This window comes from Bemisia tabaci, chromosome 5 (genome assembly GCF_918797505.1).
Source record: "Bemisia tabaci chromosome 5, PGI_BMITA_v3".
Classification (NCBI taxonomy): domain Eukaryota; kingdom Metazoa; phylum Arthropoda; class Insecta; order Hemiptera; family Aleyrodidae; genus Bemisia; species Bemisia tabaci.
The window spans coordinates 54963120-54981613 of record NC_092797.1 but is presented as its reverse complement, the minus strand read 5'-3'; the positions used below and the strand labels follow the sequence as shown (position 1 = coordinate 54981613).

Sequence of the window (18494 nt, the reverse complement as noted above, 5' to 3'; positions counted from 1 at the left end):
GAGAATATGACCACTGAAAATTCAATTGGACGTATTTCTGGTTAAAGGGAACCAGAGAGAGGTAAGGAGTGTGCTCGTTAGTTGAGGGTCGTAAGAATGAATGGGAATTATAAAACGCCAGTGACGTCAGCGGCAACGAAGCCGCCGCCGCAGTTGCCGTAATCGACGCAGCTGCGTCTTTGACTCATTCTTGACTCATGAGCCCTCTCCAAAAACGCTCTTGTCACATGCTCACGGTTCATGAGTGCACATATTTTGGCGCTTAATTCTATAAGCCGGTCATTACAAGTTAATTTGACTCAAATTGCAGTTATGCACGTTAATACGTTTGAAATTGAAGGCGTTATTATGTCAAGCCATTAGAGACTCCAACCGATTGGATGAGGCATGGATCTGATCAGATTTTCTTGTAATCGAATATTGTGCGTGGTTGAAAAATGCGAAATTTTGGATGGAGTACAGGGATTTTTGCTGTGGACGGCTGAGTAGTATGTCGCGATACTTAATTTTTTATCCTTCTTAGGGCTCACTGCCGATATGTTTATACTGTACCCTTCTTTGGCACGGTGGTGGTGGGGTCATTGAAGTAAAACGTACGCCGACACCGCACCATGGAACGAGTCGATGAGAAAAGTCGGACAAAATTTCAAAACCGTAAAAGCTCATGACTCCATTCTTACAACACATGGAGGTCTTAAAAATGGCACCGTTGGTTTTCTCGTAAAATTTAACAGAGGAAGCACCCTTCAAACTTTAAAATCTCACGAAATAAACGTCCAAATTGCCAGTTTTAGTCAACAAATTCATGTCCGACCTTTCCTACTGACTCGATCCACTGTGCACCGTGACAACAGTGAGAAGAAATTGACTGGAGGAAACATTCTTTACACGGTTGCTTTTGCCGGTTGACATTGTTGACAAGCTTTGCTTTGCGTTATCTCGCGACTGGTGACTCACGATTGGGATCGGCCCATCCCTCCACGCCCCCGCCCCGCACTCGTCCCTGACGCCCTCCTCCTCCCGCGCCACATTCGTCTCCACGCTTCACCGCTCAACGGACCCGCGACACCTTTCGTCCCTGTTGCCGATAATCCTGTCTTGCCGAGGGTGCAAAGAAAAGAACCCTCCACGGCAAAAACATGGAGGTCTCAGGGTTTTTCATCACAATTTTTAATTTTTAATTTATTTTCCGACTGAAACTGACACAATTTTGAGTCAAAACGTCTTAGGTTTTCGGTGTTTGTAATTTCAGCCTTGTTTCCCGTTTTTCTCCCTTGTTTTTTCCATAAAACCTGGAAGTAAGTCTATTACGAGGGAGAGATACAGAGATGCTCTGAGGATAAAATTACACAAAAAACACTATTGGCACATCAAAATATAGGGTGATTTAAAAGTGCCTCACCGTGAAATACACCGAGAAATCCAGAGACGCTCTGAGGGTAAAATCACACAAAAATCACAAGAGGCACGTCGAAATATAGGGTGATTTAGAATATCCGTATGGCCAGCATCACCCATGCAACTTTTGAGCACATTTAAAAAGAGACTTGAAATTTTGTAAGTGCTATTAGGTCAAAGAAAACGACTTGTGGGATCACCCTGTAAAGGAGCTAGATCCCTGGCGGCTATGAGGGTGGTACAGGACTTTCGGCTCACCCTGTAGTCTTAAATTCGCTCCTTCACGCGCAATCTGCGTTATCACTGCAACTGGATTGCATTTTGCAAAACGGAACCAAGAGGGTTCCAATGTTGCTAAGATTGTGCAGCTGACATTCCTTGCAATAAAATTACTGAAACCTCGCAAAAAATTAAATTTGGTAAGTTAATTTTTGCATCGAATATATAGTTTATTGGGAGTGAGGATAAAGCTTTTGTTTCGATGATCCGTTCATATTTGCAAGGTAAAAAAAGTTGCACAATCTTAGCGACATCGGAATGCTTGTGGTTCCTTTTTGCAAAATGCAATCCAACTCTACTATTGTATTCGCTTCGTTTCGTATGCTTGGAGACTTTAGCCAGGAGGTAGACTGTCGCCGTAATGTCGATGATCCCCTTATCACAGTCTCAACTTTGAGAGGTTTTTGAGCTTGGGAGTTGGTCTTGGAAAAAACCAGAGGCACCATCGTGTTTCTTGCGAATCCATGGGCGAAAGTTCTTAGACCGCAAATTCCTGTGGCATAGAAAATGGTCATCCGACAGAGCCCCGACGCGATATTCGTATCGCGCTTGGATGTTATTTTTCGAACTCGAGAGACGTCCGCACTGGAAAAAAACACATTGGATCTAGAGTCCAGACTCTTGAAAACATTGACAAGAAAAAACACTCTTGATTCAATAGGATTTTTGCTTGAATCAAAACGAAATCCGCTTAAATTAAGAGGCTTGGTCCTTGATTTAAGCTAGATTCTGATTGAATCAAGAGTACTTTTTCTTGTCGATGTTTTTAAGAGTCTGGACTCTAGATCCAATGTGTTTTTTTTTTCCAGTGCATGTTTCATGCGTTAAAATAGAAGGCGTTTTGCACTTGGATTGTTGAGTCCTTTTCGCACGAGCAGTAAAGAAGCTGTGCTGAAACTTGGGAGGGAGGGGAAATGTTAGACAAATGAGACCGGGGTGGTTAGGAGCTTACTCCAATCCGAGAAGAGTCCGAGCTCCAAAAAAATTCGAATTAGATGGGATTTGGATTTAGATTATGTATTCAGAATAATATATAACATTTTTCTCCGTTTTTTGAAGAGTGAGATGGGTGGACGGGGGAGGTTCAAGAAGAAGAAATCGCGTTATCATCCGTCCAGTAGCTCCCAAAAAAATTTCTTGAGAACTTTTTTTTTGGGGGGGGGGGGGAGGAGTGCGCCTCCTTCGCTTCATACACGCGCCGTCAGAGCTTGTGTGCAACAAAGTCATTGTACATGCATTTACCATGAGACCGAAAAAAATGCCTTGATGCGTGTACTCACGTTTTTTTTTTTTTTTTTTTTTTTTTTTTTTTTTTTTTTTTTTTCATAAGGTGAAATGTGAATGGCTCTACCAGTAGACTTTCTTTGTGTTTATTCAACTCGGCGCTCGGAGTCCCCGAACAATGACGGATTTTTGTGAGATTGCGGGGCGATAGAGTCGTGTCGCGAAATCGAGCGGAAGGGGGTGGGTGGCGGGGGTGAGGGGGGGGGGGGGTCGGAGGGGTGAAAAAGCCGTGCCAAATTGCCAGCGCGGAGCGTGGCAGGCTCTGGAAATAGATCGAGCGGATTATCCGACGCCAAAATCCGATAATGCACGCTCGATGAAGACCAACACCGATAACTCATTGAAGCGACTCTAATTCATTGCCGTCCATAACCTAGTGACATATGGACGTATTTCTGTCAAACGGAACTATGTGCATTAAGACATGAACCCTGAGGCCCATAAGCACACATGCATCGCAGGGCTCACGTCGTATTGCACATAGTTCCGTTTGACAGAAATACGTCCATATAAGCCCGCCCGTAGCGCTCCCGTCCGATGGAACAACGTCGTATGTGCCTTCAGCCGTCGTCAAATTTTATTTCGGAAAACATGAATTTTCTGGAGAACTTGCGAATATTTTACTTTCAATTTTTCAAAGAATTTCATTCGCGCATCGACTTGAACACCTGAAAAATTCAAGAAGAAATATTCAAACCTTATATCGTCACCTTCCGGCCAAAGTATCACAAGCTCCATGCAACGTTTCAAAATTTCCGCCGCGATTTTATTTTTTTACAGAGAAATTTTTGGTTGAATCTATTTGAAAATTTCACTGAATTTTATCGGCAGTGCAAAGAAAATTCAGTGAAATTTTCTGACAGCTTCGTAGAAAAAGGGTATCCCAGGATAAGGGCACCAAAATGCCCCTCCTCACGGATTTTGAATTTAATGGTCTAAACCCCTTCAGGAGGTCCTAAAAACATGGTTTTGGGCAATTTTAACCTCCTGACCCCAACCACCCCCCCTCCAGCCCCGAAAAACCCATTTTTCGGGGAATTTTGGGGTATTTTCACGTTTTATTTCATATCTCCCGCGTTTTTCAATGAAAATGCACCAAAATTTCACCAAATGTACATCAGGGCAATCACATTCTTGGGTAAAAAAATCAAATTTATCGAAATATATTTAGACTCCGAAAAAAATTCGTGAAAATCGTAAATTTTCAATTTTTTTCAGATTTTAGCGGTTTTAAAAAAAATGAGGACACATACATTTTTTTTTATTGCCTTAAAATGTAGGTAATATACCCAGTTGTTACCAAAAAAAATTTCAAGCCTTCACGCGTGGTGCGTCCCACCGAAAAAATAGTTTTTTTGGCGCCAAAACGGTCAAAATGGCTCTTTTGGCAACGGTTTACTCGCACGCTATCAAGATAGTAACACTAAAATCTCTAATTTTTGGTTTCAATGTTTCAAGAAGCATGCCCTAGTATCGTCAGAAAAGGTTTCAAGTCGATCGAGTCCTTACGCCCCACGTAAAGTACCGGTTTTTGGCGCCAAAATGGTCAACATTCCTATTTCAGAAGAGGTTACTCGCCGTAGGGTGGCCCTTATTTTTGACTTTACGGAATTTAAAGTGCAGAGCCCTGCAAATGGTTTCATTTGATGAGAAAATAACTGGGAAAAAATAACAATGGAGAAAAAAATATTTTAAAACGCGCCTCAAAGAGCCTAAAGTTCCGAGCGTGGCGTGCGAAGACGCGTTTTTTCGTCATTTTGCGAATTTTTTTCTCCCGTTGAAATGTTTCTACGGCTTTGAAATTTTTGTAGGTAACATACTTTTTAGAGTACTTTACGAGAAAAATAATGAAATTTACCTCGCCCATCACACATCATGCGATTTCGTCGATTGTTCATAAACATTCTCCCGGCACAGTTTGCCTGAACGAGTTTTGGCAGCCAAACGAGGCCACTTTGAAGGGGAAATGGGGTATTTTAAAAGTAGCGAGGTAAATGTTGTTATTTTTTTCGTGAATTACTATAAAATATGTGATACCTACTTCAGAAAATTTCAAAACCGAAGCAACAATTTAAAGGTGGAAAAAAGACACGCCGCGCGCCGTGCGGGTAGATTGTAAGGGAAAATCGGCAAAATCGCACGACATGGCCTCTTTGATGAGGTAAAAAGGGCATTTTAAATTGGGCGAGGTAAATTTCATTATTTTTCTCGTAAAGTACTCTAAAAAGTATGTTACCTACAAAAATTTCAAAGCCGTAGAAACATTTCAACGGGAGAAAAAAAATTCGCAAAATGACGAAAAAACGCGTCTTCGCACGCCACGCTCGGAACTTTAGGCTCTTTGAGGCGCGTTTTAAAATATTTTTTTCTCCATTGTTATTTTTTCCCAGTTATTTTCTCATCAAATGAAACCATTTGCAGGGCTCTGCACTTTAAATTCCGTAAAGTCAAAAATAAGGGCCACCCTACGGCGAGTAACCTCTTCTGAAATAGGAATGTTGACCATTTTGGCGCCAAAAACCGGTACTTTACGTGGGGCGTAAGGACTCGATCGACTTGAAACCTTTTCTGACGATACTAGGGCATGCTTCTTGAAACATTGAAACCAAAAATTAGAGATTTTAGTGTTACTATCTTGATAGCGTGCGAGTAAACCGTTGCCAAAAGAGCCATTTTGACCGTTTTGGCGCCAAAAAAACTATTTTTTCGGTGGGACGCACCACGCGTGAAGGCTTGAAATTTTTTTTGGTAACAACTGGGTATATTACCTACATTTTAAGGCAATAAAAAAAAATGTATGTGTCCTCATTTTTTTTAAAACCGCTAAAATCTGAAAAAAATTGAAAATTTACGATTTTCACGAATTTTTTTCGGAGTCTAAATATATTTCGATAAATTTGATTTTTTTACCCAAGAATGTGATTGCCCTGATGTACATTTGGTGAAATTTTGGTGCATTTTCATTGAAAAACGCGGGAGATATGAAATAAAACGTGAAAATACCCCAAAATTCCCCGAAAAATGGGTTTTTCGGGGCTGGAGGGGGGGTGGTTGGGGTCAGGAGGTTAAAATTGCCCAAAACCATGTTTTTAGGACCTCCTGAAGGGGTTTAGACCATTAAATTCAAAATCCGTGAGGAGGGGCATTTTGGTGCCCTTATCCTGGGATACCTTTCTCTGTAAAAAAATAAAATGACGGTGGAAATTTTAAAACGTCGCATGGCGCTTGTGATACTTTGACCGGAAGGTGACGATATCAAAAATAAATAATTTAGCGGCGGAACTCTGACAACACTTTAGGGAACGACTACGGCCGTTCAAGTATTATGTAACGCACTTTTCCCGATTTTTTGCCCACCTTTCCTCCTTGTAATGCACCCGTAACGTAGCTCTACACCCTCCCCTCCTTTGGAATTACGTAACGCTGGCTCGACCCCCTCCCCCTGATTTTCAAAATATTTTATTCGGGAAGGGCGGGATTTTCAAATTTTTGCAAGTTTCCTTTCCAAAGCCTTCCCTCCCCCCCCCCCCGGCTCGGATTTGTTACGTAACGCTGGCTGACCCCCCTCCCCCTGATTTTCAAAATATTTATTCGGGAAGGGCGGGATTTCAAATTTTTGCAAGTTTCCTTTCCAAAGCCTTCCCCCCCCCCCCCCGGCTCGGATTTGTTACGTAACGCTGGGCTTGACCCCCCTCCCCCTGATTTTCAAAATATTTCATTCGGGAAGGGCGGGATTTTCAAATTTTTGCAAGTTTCCTTTCCAAAGCCTCCCCCCCCCCCGCTCGGATTTGTTACGTAACGCTGGGCTTGACCCCCCTCCCCTTTGTAATGCACCGTAACGCTGGTTCAGACCCCTACCCCCCCCCCCCCTACCGTTCACTGAAAAAAAAGATTGGTAGAATTTACAGCGTGAAGGTATGGTAAATTCTCCCAATCTTCAAGTCGATTCTGCTAGAGGAATGGTTACCTGTGCCAGTACCAGTATATGGTAACGTTTACCTTTCTTCTGTCAGAATTGACTCTGAATGGACGCTAGGTGAAATAGAGTGTGAAGGAATGGTAAATTCTACAAAGCTTTTTTCAGTGTAAGTGCGTTAGATAATACTTGAACGGCCCGTGAGAATAGGGGGCAAAGGTCCCGATGGGAAAGGCTGCTCAGCTGCGGGGGCGGGGAGCGATATCGGGAATCGGCGGCGGAGGATTTGGTTAATTAGTGCCAAAAAAAAGGAGCGGTGCGGGGAATGCAATGATGCGGCCACGATGGCCCGCTATTTATAGACAATAGTTGTTTGGGCATGGCAAAGTAAATTGTTTAACCCGACTGTATTGATTCTTTCGAGGTGACTATTTTCATTTTCACAAAGCCGAGCAGGGCGGACTGTTCACCTCAGCTCCGGCCGGAATCAATTTATCTCCTGTCTATTCCTGTACGATAATGCACTACATTTTAACGACCGACCACGGCTCGTGTAAACAGGGCCCCGCGATGTGGCCAACTTCCTCCCCGTCCGCGAAATACTCCGTTTATTTTCGCCTTCAGCCCCGCTCCAAGCTACCCGCAGTGCAAATCTCCCGCATTCGGGGGCCGTTCTAGTATTACATAACACATTTTCCCCGACTTTTGGACCTCCCGCTCCCTTTATAAGGCAAGGAGCCAATCAAGTATTACCTAACAGTGGCGTGGAGTGCTTTGCATATATCGATTCATCTACCATTTAAACCTGCGAAAAAGGATCGATAGACAGGGTGTTCGCAACGAACGCCTTAATAATCGATTCTTTATCATAGCTTTAAATGAGTAAATATCGATAATCGATCTTTCACGCCTCGCCATTACGTAACGCACTTTCTCAAATTGCTGACCCCCCTCCCTGTAACGCACCCGTAACGGAGCCCTACATCCCCCTTTAGAATTATGTAACGCTGATCTGACCCCCCCCCCCCATTTTAAAAAAAATCAAGATAACGCTGAAAAAACAGCTTGGAAAAATTCGGGGTTTTCTTAAAGATATTTCGCGTTACGTCGGCTAGGTCACACGCCGAAAAGATTCACTTGGGAAGGGCTGGATTTTTTATTTTTGCACGTTTTTTTTCCACCCCGGCTCGGATTTGGTACGTAACGCTGGGCTTAACCTCCTCCCCCCCCCCTTTGAACGCACCGTAACGCCGGTTCGAGCCCCCCTCCCCCTAAGTGCGTTACGTAGTACTTGAACGGCCCCCAACCTTAATCCAAACTCTCATCCCCCTTTTAAATTATCCGTAAGCCTGGCTAAACCCCCATTCTGTCGTGCTAGGGAAGAGTGCCATATGAAAATTCGAGGGTTGCCGAATTTCCTCAAGTAATATGTTTATTTATAAGGAGTATTTTATGGTAATATTATTATTTATAATATTTTCATTTGTTATTGACCTGTATTATGGCTGTAATTGCAGCTTGTATGTACAAGAATTTTAAAATAGATAAATAAATAAATAAATAACCCAGAAAACCTGAAAAATTGCTGGAAAATAACGGTATATACGTTGTTTCTAAACCGAGCCAGAAATTATAGTTTCTAATAGCAAAATGAAGTCTAATGCGGAAATGTAAAATGAGGGTTAAGCTGATTTGGACGTGTTTATGCTAAAAAGAACTAAGTCTCGCGCAAACCCTAAGCACATAGTTCCTTTTAGCATAAATACGTCAATTTGGCTTAATGACGTCCATGTCGTCGTCTTGAAAAAGAGAAACGTAACTCTATTCCAAGGTTACCAAAATGATTCCAATTTTTCCATTATTTCTTTTGCGAAAATGGCTATGACATTTCTATTAAATATTTTGCTGGTTTTTCCAAGTCATCGGAAGCACCATTGAGAAGAAAAATTAGTGCAATTTTCAACTAAAAGTGATCGACAGTTTCCTGATAAGACGCCAGACTTGGAGAGAAAATTTTGTAGCGTTTGAATGGAGTTAAATTTTTCAGTTCAAGGGAGGCTGGTTCCTCAGACAAAACATTGACAGGTCGGATTACGAAACTCGGCTCGTTTGCTCTTGGTTTCGAGAATTTCCGTGGCAGATGTCGAATTTCTGCACGCGGATTAGGTTCGATTGTTGACGTATTGCCAACATCCGACACAATTGAACAAGACTCCTTGCTGTGTGAATTTCGCACTAGGCGGCTGCGACGCACAGTGGATCGAGTCGATAGGAGAGCTCGGACATAATTTGGAAACTTTAACGACTTATAACTCCGTTTACACAAAATTGTGAGGTTTTAAAAGTGGCTCTATTGGTTTCTTCGCGAAATTTTCTTCCAGGAACACCCCTTATAATTTAAAATGTGACGAAATCAACATCAAAATTCGCAGTTTTAGTTCAGATTATAAGTCCGACCTCTCCGATTGACTCAATCCACTGTGCGACGTTCAAATTTCTATTTCAGTAGCAATCTGCGTCGAATCTCACAAATTGGCAACGTACATTGAACAACATTCAATTTCGTAGATTTGACTGTACGTTAAAAATCCATACAAACATCGAGGCGTATATTGCCGTGCTAAGGAAAAACGTCGTAAGAGCATTCGAAAGTTGCCGAATATCACCGATGAAATGTTTATTTTTAAGAGGGTCATGAATATTTCCTCTATTTTAGATCTAATCGTAAATTAAATTCTCTGAAAAATTGGAGGAAACATATTTTTAGAGTTACCAGAAAATTCATGGTTTTTCACAGGAAATTTGGCAACGTTTGAAGACTCATATGTCGTTTCTCCTTGGCACGGCAATATGGGCCTAAGCAGAGCATCTTCATACTATCGTGCTAGGGAATAACATCGTCGCAAAAAAATGACCGCGGATAATTCAAATCGCGGATATTTGAATCGCGGATAATCGAGGCGCGAATAATTGAGACTCTGACGGAGCGTTGTTAGTAAAAGGAAGAGGAAATGCAACTCTATGTAAAAATATGTGAGATTCTGATCGAAAGGATTCTTGTAGCCAACTTTTTCTCCTTCATCTGAAAGGATAGGCAAAAGCGGCATCCTTCACGGTGGAATAGTGGTATCAAGAAATCACACTACAAGGCGGAAGGCGCATTGTTTGAAACGATACATTCCTTATGTTCTCGCGAATAACGCGCCTCTAAACGAGGTACAAAGCAAAATATTATGGGCAACATGTTTCTTCTTCAAATTTTCAGAAGGTAAACGATTTACAATACAGAAGTCTAGAAATAAACTCCTGATCAATATAAAAGTGCTAACGTTTAAAATTTCATTTGATTTTTTGGTTGTGTGAATTGGACCACGTCAAGTAGAAAAGAACCAAGCAGCATCATCTATTTCCAAATTTAATTGGGCAATGGCATTTTTTACATGAAAACGGTTATGCGGATTTTTTTGCAAATTTCAGTGAATTTTCTGCATAGTACGAAGCGAATTCCTTAAAATTTTCAAAAGAATCCGCACAAACGTTTTCTTGTAAGAAAAAATGCCGAATTAAATTTGGCAAGAGGTGATGTGGCGTAGTTCCCCTCAGCCGAACCCGGTCCAGTTGTTTCCTACATGAGGTTTTGAAGAGAAAACATGTTACGTTTTTAATCTAGTTCAGACCTTGTCTAGTGGCCCATTTGTGAATGGTGCTAATTGGACGTATTTCTATCAAACGGAACTATGTGCATTATGACTTGAGCCCTGTTTTGCATATATTTTTATGGGTCTCAGGGCTCATGTCTTAATGCACATAGTTCTGTTTGGTAGAAATACGTCCAATTGCAGTACCAATTATTGCATTTGTTGACATATGTATGGTGGTGGTAGCGGATGCACTTGTTATTCTCCGACGTATCAATGGGTTATTAACACAGTTAAATGCATTCAATCGGGCTCAGCCTAACTCCATTTCATGTTGCATACTTTCCTCTAATGTTTATTTTTTCAAACAGCAACTTATGATCGAAAATACTTTCAAAATTGCGGAGAATTTTCTGTGGGTTTTATCAAGATTTTATTCGCAAACTTTCGAGTCAGAGAGCGGTGTTTGGTTTTCGGTGTAAGAAAGCATAAGAAGAAATTAAACAGTGCCTACTGTAAATTACTAGATTTTTGTGTAATCTATCAAAAAAATTTTGTGAGGCAAAATTTTTGGCCGACATAAATGCTCGAGTTTTTGTTGGATAGCAACCAAATTCGATGAAAAGTTTTGCAGTTCAGTTAAAAATAAGCAATTTTCATCATCTCTTTTTCTTCCAAAAAGAAAAAAAAGAAAAGAAAACTGAAACTTTTAAGCACTATCCATCAACGCCCGGAAATTGTTGGATAATATAAAAAAAAATTACGATGCACACGTCATCTCCTGACTGATGGAACGACGTCGCACACAATCCGCAATAATGCGCTGATCTCATTTTCTCCTTAAAAAACATAGTGCAAGCAGTGTCGCTGAGTTACAGCTGTAAATTTGTATTCAAGCGGTTACAGTTGTCAATGCCCTTCGCAAACGTCACGGTGCTCTTAATGGTTATTTACACAAGATGCAGTTCATCCCTGTCTAGATTATTCAGATGACACTTTAACTGATCCTGAGATCCCGATTTTGCCTACCTTGTCAGATGAAGGGGAATCTCTTTGTGCTGCTTTTGTAAGAGCTTGTAGCGATACAATAACTCGAAAATGCAAAAGAAGAAGAGCATGAAAACGAATGCCTTGTCACTTCATCAAAATACTCCATCAAAATGTCGAGCTCAAGTGCTGTGATTGGTCCAAGTTGTCGAATGAGCCAATCACATCACCTGACCTTGATATTTTGATGGAGTATTTTGATAATGTGACACAGGCTGAAGAGGAAAAAGACAAAGTCAACGTCAAATTCCCTTGTTTTTTCTAAGTGTCCCTTAAAATTTCGTTCCAAGGGTTAACCCCGGTCCCAAGTAGCAGTGATAGCGATTAGTTGCGATTTGAAGAATGCATCGCGGCTTTATCGATGACAATTTATTGCAATATTATCGGATAAAAAATTGAGATTTCATCGCATAAATTTGCAATTTTATCAAAGGCGATTCATCGCAAATTGTAGAACAAAAAATCATAATAAATTGAGATGAAATTTCGATTTTATCAAACGCGATTTTATAGATGTCGAAAGCAATTAGGTAAATCAGGCCTTTTATCAAATGCCTAATGCCTAGGCCGGTAGTCGAATTTTGACAGTTTACAGAACTCTGTAAATTTATGGCGAGGAGTTCACGGGTTTTCAATATTTTGGGAAGAATATCTCATTAAATTCGCGAACTCTTCTTGCTCCTTCCTTTTTACATGCTTTAGTACATTTAAATGTTAAAATTTTGAAGATGCTATGTTTTATGATGTGCTGAAAATTTCATGAGAAATGCACATTCAGGATCTTAAAATCGTTTAAAGTACTATTGTATGCTGCATAATTTTACGGAGAATTCTTTCATACAGGAGCAACGAATTATTCTGTCTAAAATTAGGGTAAAAAATCAAAATTTCAATCTAAACAAGAATATTAGACCACTTGCCTAGGCATTTGACAAACTGCCTGATTTGACTATTTGCCCTCGACAAAGCGATAAAATGGCGACAAGATTGATAATTATCGCTCATACGCCGATGATCCTAGCGATTTCACGGCCAAAAAATCGTAAAAGACTTACAACTTAATATCAAATGGGGATTCTGTATGAAAAAATGCTACGTGAGGTAGTAGAAAGCCTGAAGTTGAAAGGAAGGACCAGCGACTTACTCTGTCTATTGAACTTCCTGATGATGGTCTCGATGATCGTGGTCCGTGGCGCGATGATCCCCCTGCGAACCGGCATCCTGCTCGCGGCTCTCAGGGCATGCTCACGATCCAGCCGGAAAAACAGGCGTGATTCCCGTCAGGTCTCACGCTGCGTCATGTCCACTTGTCGCTCTGAGTCCGCATCTCAACCGCAACCCGAAAAACGCAGCGCGCACTCGGAGAAATAAACAGGTGGCTCCGCGCGAGGGGGGGGGGGGGGGGGGGGGGCAGAGGGCTCGAAAGTGACGGGGTTACGGGTCGGCCTCCTCCTCTCCTAACTCGACATCCGAGAAGATTAACACCTCGTTTGCGCCGCCCGCACTTCGGGGTCCTGAATCCATCTTCGCGCCGCGCCGCCCCGGCGATTCTTGCAATTCTTCCCTTTCACAAACTCCCTTCTCTCTTGATCAGCCTGAAAACGTTCGGAAAATGTGCCCGCTTATTACCTTGTCATTGCATCCGTTATTTTCCTCAGGGGTCATTATTGAAATGTATAGACAAAGCTATGGACAAAAAAGACAAAAGGGATATGAAGGCATCCTGTTGGTTGAAGCAGGTGGTTGAAATGGACAAAAGAAGTAGGTATTAGACTAACTAACGGCAGACCCATTAGTTAGTCCATCGTTTTCTCACTTTGTCTATAAGAACCACACATTTCAACCAATAGGGCCGCTCCATACTCCTTATGTCTTGTTTGTCTATAAATTCCAACAATCAGCTCACTGGTGCCGTCAATGGTCGCTTGGGCTAGTCACATGATTGGACGTATTTAGGTAATTGGAATCAGAGACGGGTGGGAAAAAAGGAGTGTGCTCGTTATTTGAGGGTCGTAAGAACGAATGGGAAGTATAAAGCGCCAGTGACGCCAGCGAGTCTTTAACTCGTGAGCCCTGTCCACAAGGCTCTTTATCATATGCCCACGGCTCATGAGTTATAGCATATTTTGCCGCTTGGTTCCTTTTGATACAACGGATTGCATTTTGCAATAAGGAATTACTATCTCTGACTCTTCCCTAAAAGCATCTTTCTGCACAGGGAAACCAATGCCATATCGACGGTGAAAGTCGGCAATCACATAACTCGTTTGCGGTGTCTGAAAATCTCCGCCTATACGTCATTTTTTTAAGAGAGAACAAATTGACATTATTTCTTGAAGTTTTTGCAGAATTTTCTTCGAATTGAGAAGAAAAATCATGACAGTTTTAAAGAATTGCCGTTGAGTAGTTTTCCATTTAAAAAATAAAGTATGACAAGAAGTCTGCGACGTCGCAAACCGAGTTATGTGATTGCCGACTTACACCGTCGATATGTGATGTTCCTAAAGTGAGCCGAGAATAGTGGCTCCTTGTTGCAGAATGTGGTCTAAAAGTAGAATCCCAACATTCCATTTTGCGAAAAGGAATCACGCCCACTTTTACATAGTTTCTTATTCAGCACAAACGAGCACATGACCCCATCTTTCCCACCCGTCTTTCTTTCCTTTTAGCATAAATACGTCCAATTGTGTTTTGATACGTTAGGCTCATAAATACACCGGAAGAAAGTGATGAAAACCGTTCACATGCAGTTTTTTCGTCCAATATAAATATCATTGGAAACACACATCATATGACGTCATCCACCTCGGTAGTGCACACGTTGGTCTCTCCTAACTTGTTTTTATCCGTGTTCCACGTCCAGTAACTATTCTGCCGTGCTAAGGATGAACATTCAAGAGTTGCCAAATCTCCTTCAATTAAATGTTTATTTTTGAGGAAAGTTATGAATATTGAAATTTTCAGGGACTCTCGGTGAAATTGCGAACAATTGGAAGGAAAATATTCACAAGTTTACCAGGAAATTCGTGTTTAACAAAGGAACTTGGATAACGCCAGAAGGTTCATAAGGCGTTTTTCCTCGGCACGGCACTATTGTCAATGTGTGTGTATCTCTGATCGATGCTATGCGCTCCAGCAATGGATCAAGTCATATGCCATGCATGATTTTCCATGAGAAATACCTTCGTTCTTATTGGACGTGGAAACTTGATGTTTTGACGATTTTTTCATGTTTTGTCGATCGTTAAGCTTAAACTATCTGAAGACAATTTTGTGACGAACGCAAATGATCAATTGTTCTCGCCTCATAATGATGGTTCGCGATGATGGCGTCGATGCCTGAAGTCGAAAAATGCGTATCTTCATTACAATTTTTAAAGATGTCCGATCATCTTGTATTTTTTCAATACTAAAATCAACAAGACTATCTCCTTCACATTTTCTGCTAATATTTTTAATGAATTAAGAATATTAGCGAACAGTTTCAAGAAAAACTGCAGATTAGTTTTCTTTGAAAAAATGACACGTGAGCAATGATTTTCATTGTTGGCATATTTCGACTTTAGTCATCGGTGTACCGATGTTAATGTGATATCGTTAGAATAAAGAAAACCTCTCGAATGACTTTATACTGTTTTAATACTGATGATGTTCATACGGCACTGTTTTCACCCTTTAACGTCATCAATTCAACAAAGTGGAAAAAGAGTGAATAATTAAGGCGTATCGTAAGAGTGAATTTTTTGTTGACAAAAAGCGAGATTTTTCCTAAGTTTATAATTTTGCCGTGACACTTTCGTCATTTTCCCTGACTTTTAAAAATTCCCTGACATTTTCCGGTTTTTCCGGTATTTTTTGACTGAGGCAACCCTGCATCACGTAAATAACTCCCTCTAAATTTTAATAAAAAATTTAAAATCCCACTTCATTCTGCGATGTTTACACTCTACTGTTTTGATTGTATTTTTCACCAAAAAAATTAACAACGTAAACTCTTGAGAGCTTTCCTGCTAAATTTACGTTAAAAATTGTAAATCCGACATATATGCTATAATGCTATAATAAATAGCTATAATGTTATAATATTACACTGTTTTTTTTTTTTAATTTTTACACTGAAAAAAAAGGTCGGTAGAATTTACCATTCCTTCACGCTGTATTTTACACGGCGTGAATTCAAGGTCGATTCTGCCAGAAAGGTGGTTACCTGTACCAGTATATGGTAACGTTTACCTTTTATCTGGCAGAATTCACTCTGAATTGACGCTGTGTGAAATACAGCGTGGAGGAATGGTAAATTCAACCTTACTTTTTTTCAGTGTACAGAAAAATAAATTTTAGAAATAGGAATCCTGAGGGTTTCATACTAGGATTCTTTAATGTTTACACTGAGCTCGATGTATCCGAACAACGCACACTGTCACGTGAATACGACACTCCGGAGGTTGGAAAAGTGTAAAATGCGGCGTATTCTTGGATCGGGGGTGGCTTCAGAGTTGGCGGGAATGGGATGCGGGTGCACTGTCCGCGGTGGTGTGCCACGGGGGGCGGGAGGGTACGCGACGAGGGGACATCGCTTGAGGACTTGGGGCACGCGGAGGCGATGGCTGCGTCGCGGCGGGACTGCCGGCGTCCGCGGTCCCTTCGCCCGCGTCGCGACGCCCGCCGCCCACGCATGCGCCCGCGTCGCGCGTCGCCACGCACGCCGCAAGCCACGCAGCTCACCGCCAGCCCGCTTCCGGTAGTTCCGGTCTCTTCCCGCCGCGCCGCGCTTAGTCCAATCCATCCATTGAGACCCCTATCTATTGAGAGGCTTTTGCATCATCCCATCGCGCTCTTTTTCGCAGAGTCGAGAGATCCGAGAGATTGAGGACGTTGGAGACACGGCAGGGACAAGTCTCTGCCGTGAGAATAGAAAAATCGCAAAGGGAATAGAAAAAGGGAGGATATCGAGTCGATGGACGTGAATCCATGAATCCATCGATGCTCATCCGATCGACAATTACTTTAAAAAAAACCAGAGTCGATTCGACCGACAACCGTGAATCCATCGTTAAATCTGTGAGTCTATCTACAAACCCGTGAATCGATCGACAAACCCGTGAATCGATTGACAAATGTGTGAGTCGATTGGTTCACGCTTTGGTTTATTGATCGATTCACGGTTTGTCGATCGACTGAAGGACTTGTCGATCGACTGAAGGACTTGTCGATCGAATCACGCCCATCAGTTCACGTTTTGGTTTTTCGATCGATTCATTTCGATCGAATCGACACCGGTTTTTTAATAATTGGTCGTTCGAATCCCTTCCTAGCAAAAGTACGTGACTGCATAGTCTTCCGGCGCTTGCTTTGCAGCCAATCAGACCTCAGACGACTGATTTTTTTCGAATTCAGCCGATTTTTCGGAAAAATTATTTCCATGACCTACTTCTCGAGGATTTGGCGTTTCTATTGATGTATTAATACATTCCACTTTTTTCAAAAAACACCGAAAATCTTGATTATTGAAATTTCAATTTTCTCCCCCTCGGGTCGATGTTTTTGACTGTCCCGCTGACTCGAATGGAAGAAAATTGAAATTTCAAAAATCAAGATCTTTCGTGTTTTTTGGAAAAAAAAAAAAAAAAAAAAAAAAAATAGAATTTATTAATACATCAAATGAAACGCCAAATCCTCCAAAAGTCATTCATGGACAATGGACATTTCCCCCGAAAAATCAGCTGAATTTAAAAAATATATAAGTGGTTCCAATTTCCTGAGTCATTTTCGCGAGGAAATCAAAAGTAGTCGTCGGGTGTCTGATTGGCTGAAAAGCAAGCGCCAGAAGATCATGCAGTCACGTGCTTTTGCTATTAGATACAGATTCTTATTTTCTCTATGGAGAGACCCTCCACTTAGCTTTCGGTGAAAAAAGAGAATCCAGACTTTCACTCAGATTCACAGAAAAAGTTAAAAAATGAGGCTCCATTATGTCTCTCCTATCTTCGACTGTGTTGCTCACGTAGCCCTTGAAGCACTACAAATAAGATAAACGGAACCAATAAAACATACACAAACATACACATACACGAATAAAACATGCACAAGGATGCGCGTTGATGACGGCGCAGAGATACAACTATTCGTGTTTGATGGATGTCCGTGTTGCGTCTGCAAAATTGAAGGCGCGATAGCGCGAGGCGTCATTTCGCAATTATCCGTTCTATGAGGCCGATGAAGTATCACTCAGATATGGAAGAAAAGTTGAAAAAAGGAGAATTTATGTCTCTCCTATCTTCGGCTGTGTTGTTCAAGTAGCACTTGAATCACCACTACGAGCAAGACAAACGGAAACAAACGCAATTTGGAAGTAGAGCTATAGGAAAAGGATATGCGTTGCTGACGGCGCAGAGATACAACTATTCGTGCTTGATGGGTGTCCGTGTTGCGTCTGCAAAATTGAAGGCGCGATGGCGCGAGATGTCAACTCTCAATACGCCCGTCTGTGTTGCTAATGAGGTGTCACTCAGATTCGAGAAAATAGTTTGAAAAAGAGGCCTGACTACGTCTCTCATATCTCCGGCTGTGTTGTTCAAGTAGCACTTGAATCACTACTACGAGCAAGACAAACGGAAACAAACGCAATTTAGAAGTAGAGCTATAGGAAAAGGATACGCGTTGCTGACGGCGCAGAGATACAACTATTCGTGCTTGATGGATGTCCGTGTTGCGTCTGCAAAATTGAAGGCGCGAGGTGTCAACTCAGATTCGGGATAAAAGTTTGAAAAAGAGGCCTGACTACGTCTCTCCTATCTCAAGCTGTGGTTACACTCAATTTTCTTCTTCTTTTTTCCAATTTGATGTCTGATTCTTTTTCAAGGATGTACTTGTCGACCTATAAATAGAGCTCTTATATGCCAACATCATAACTCTCCCGGAAGAGATAGTTG

The 18494-nt window shown here is 41.5% G+C and overlaps 1 protein-coding gene across 9 annotated transcripts in view; it reads right to left on the bottom strand.

The window, feature by feature from the left end:
- sei (potassium voltage-gated channel seizure) overlaps positions 1-16199 on the bottom strand; it is a 380532-nt gene extending 364333 nt beyond the window's left edge. For 6 of the 9 annotated variants that reach the window (XM_019055548.2, XM_019055549.2, XM_019055552.2 and 3 more), the window contains exons 1-2: positions 15930-16199; positions 12707-13157 (exon numbers count right to left, since the gene is read on the bottom strand). In XM_019055548.2, coding sequence (XP_018911093.2) covers positions 12707-12782 — 76 coding nt within the window. In that variant the 5' untranslated portion in view covers positions 12783-13157; positions 15930-16199. Of the gene's footprint in view, positions 1-12706; positions 13158-14744; positions 14902-15871 lie in introns of those variants that run through there. The other 3 variants (XM_019055545.2, XM_019055546.2, XM_019055547.2) reach the window with 3 other exon arrangements.
- Between the last annotated feature and the right edge of the window lie 2295 nt (positions 16200-18494).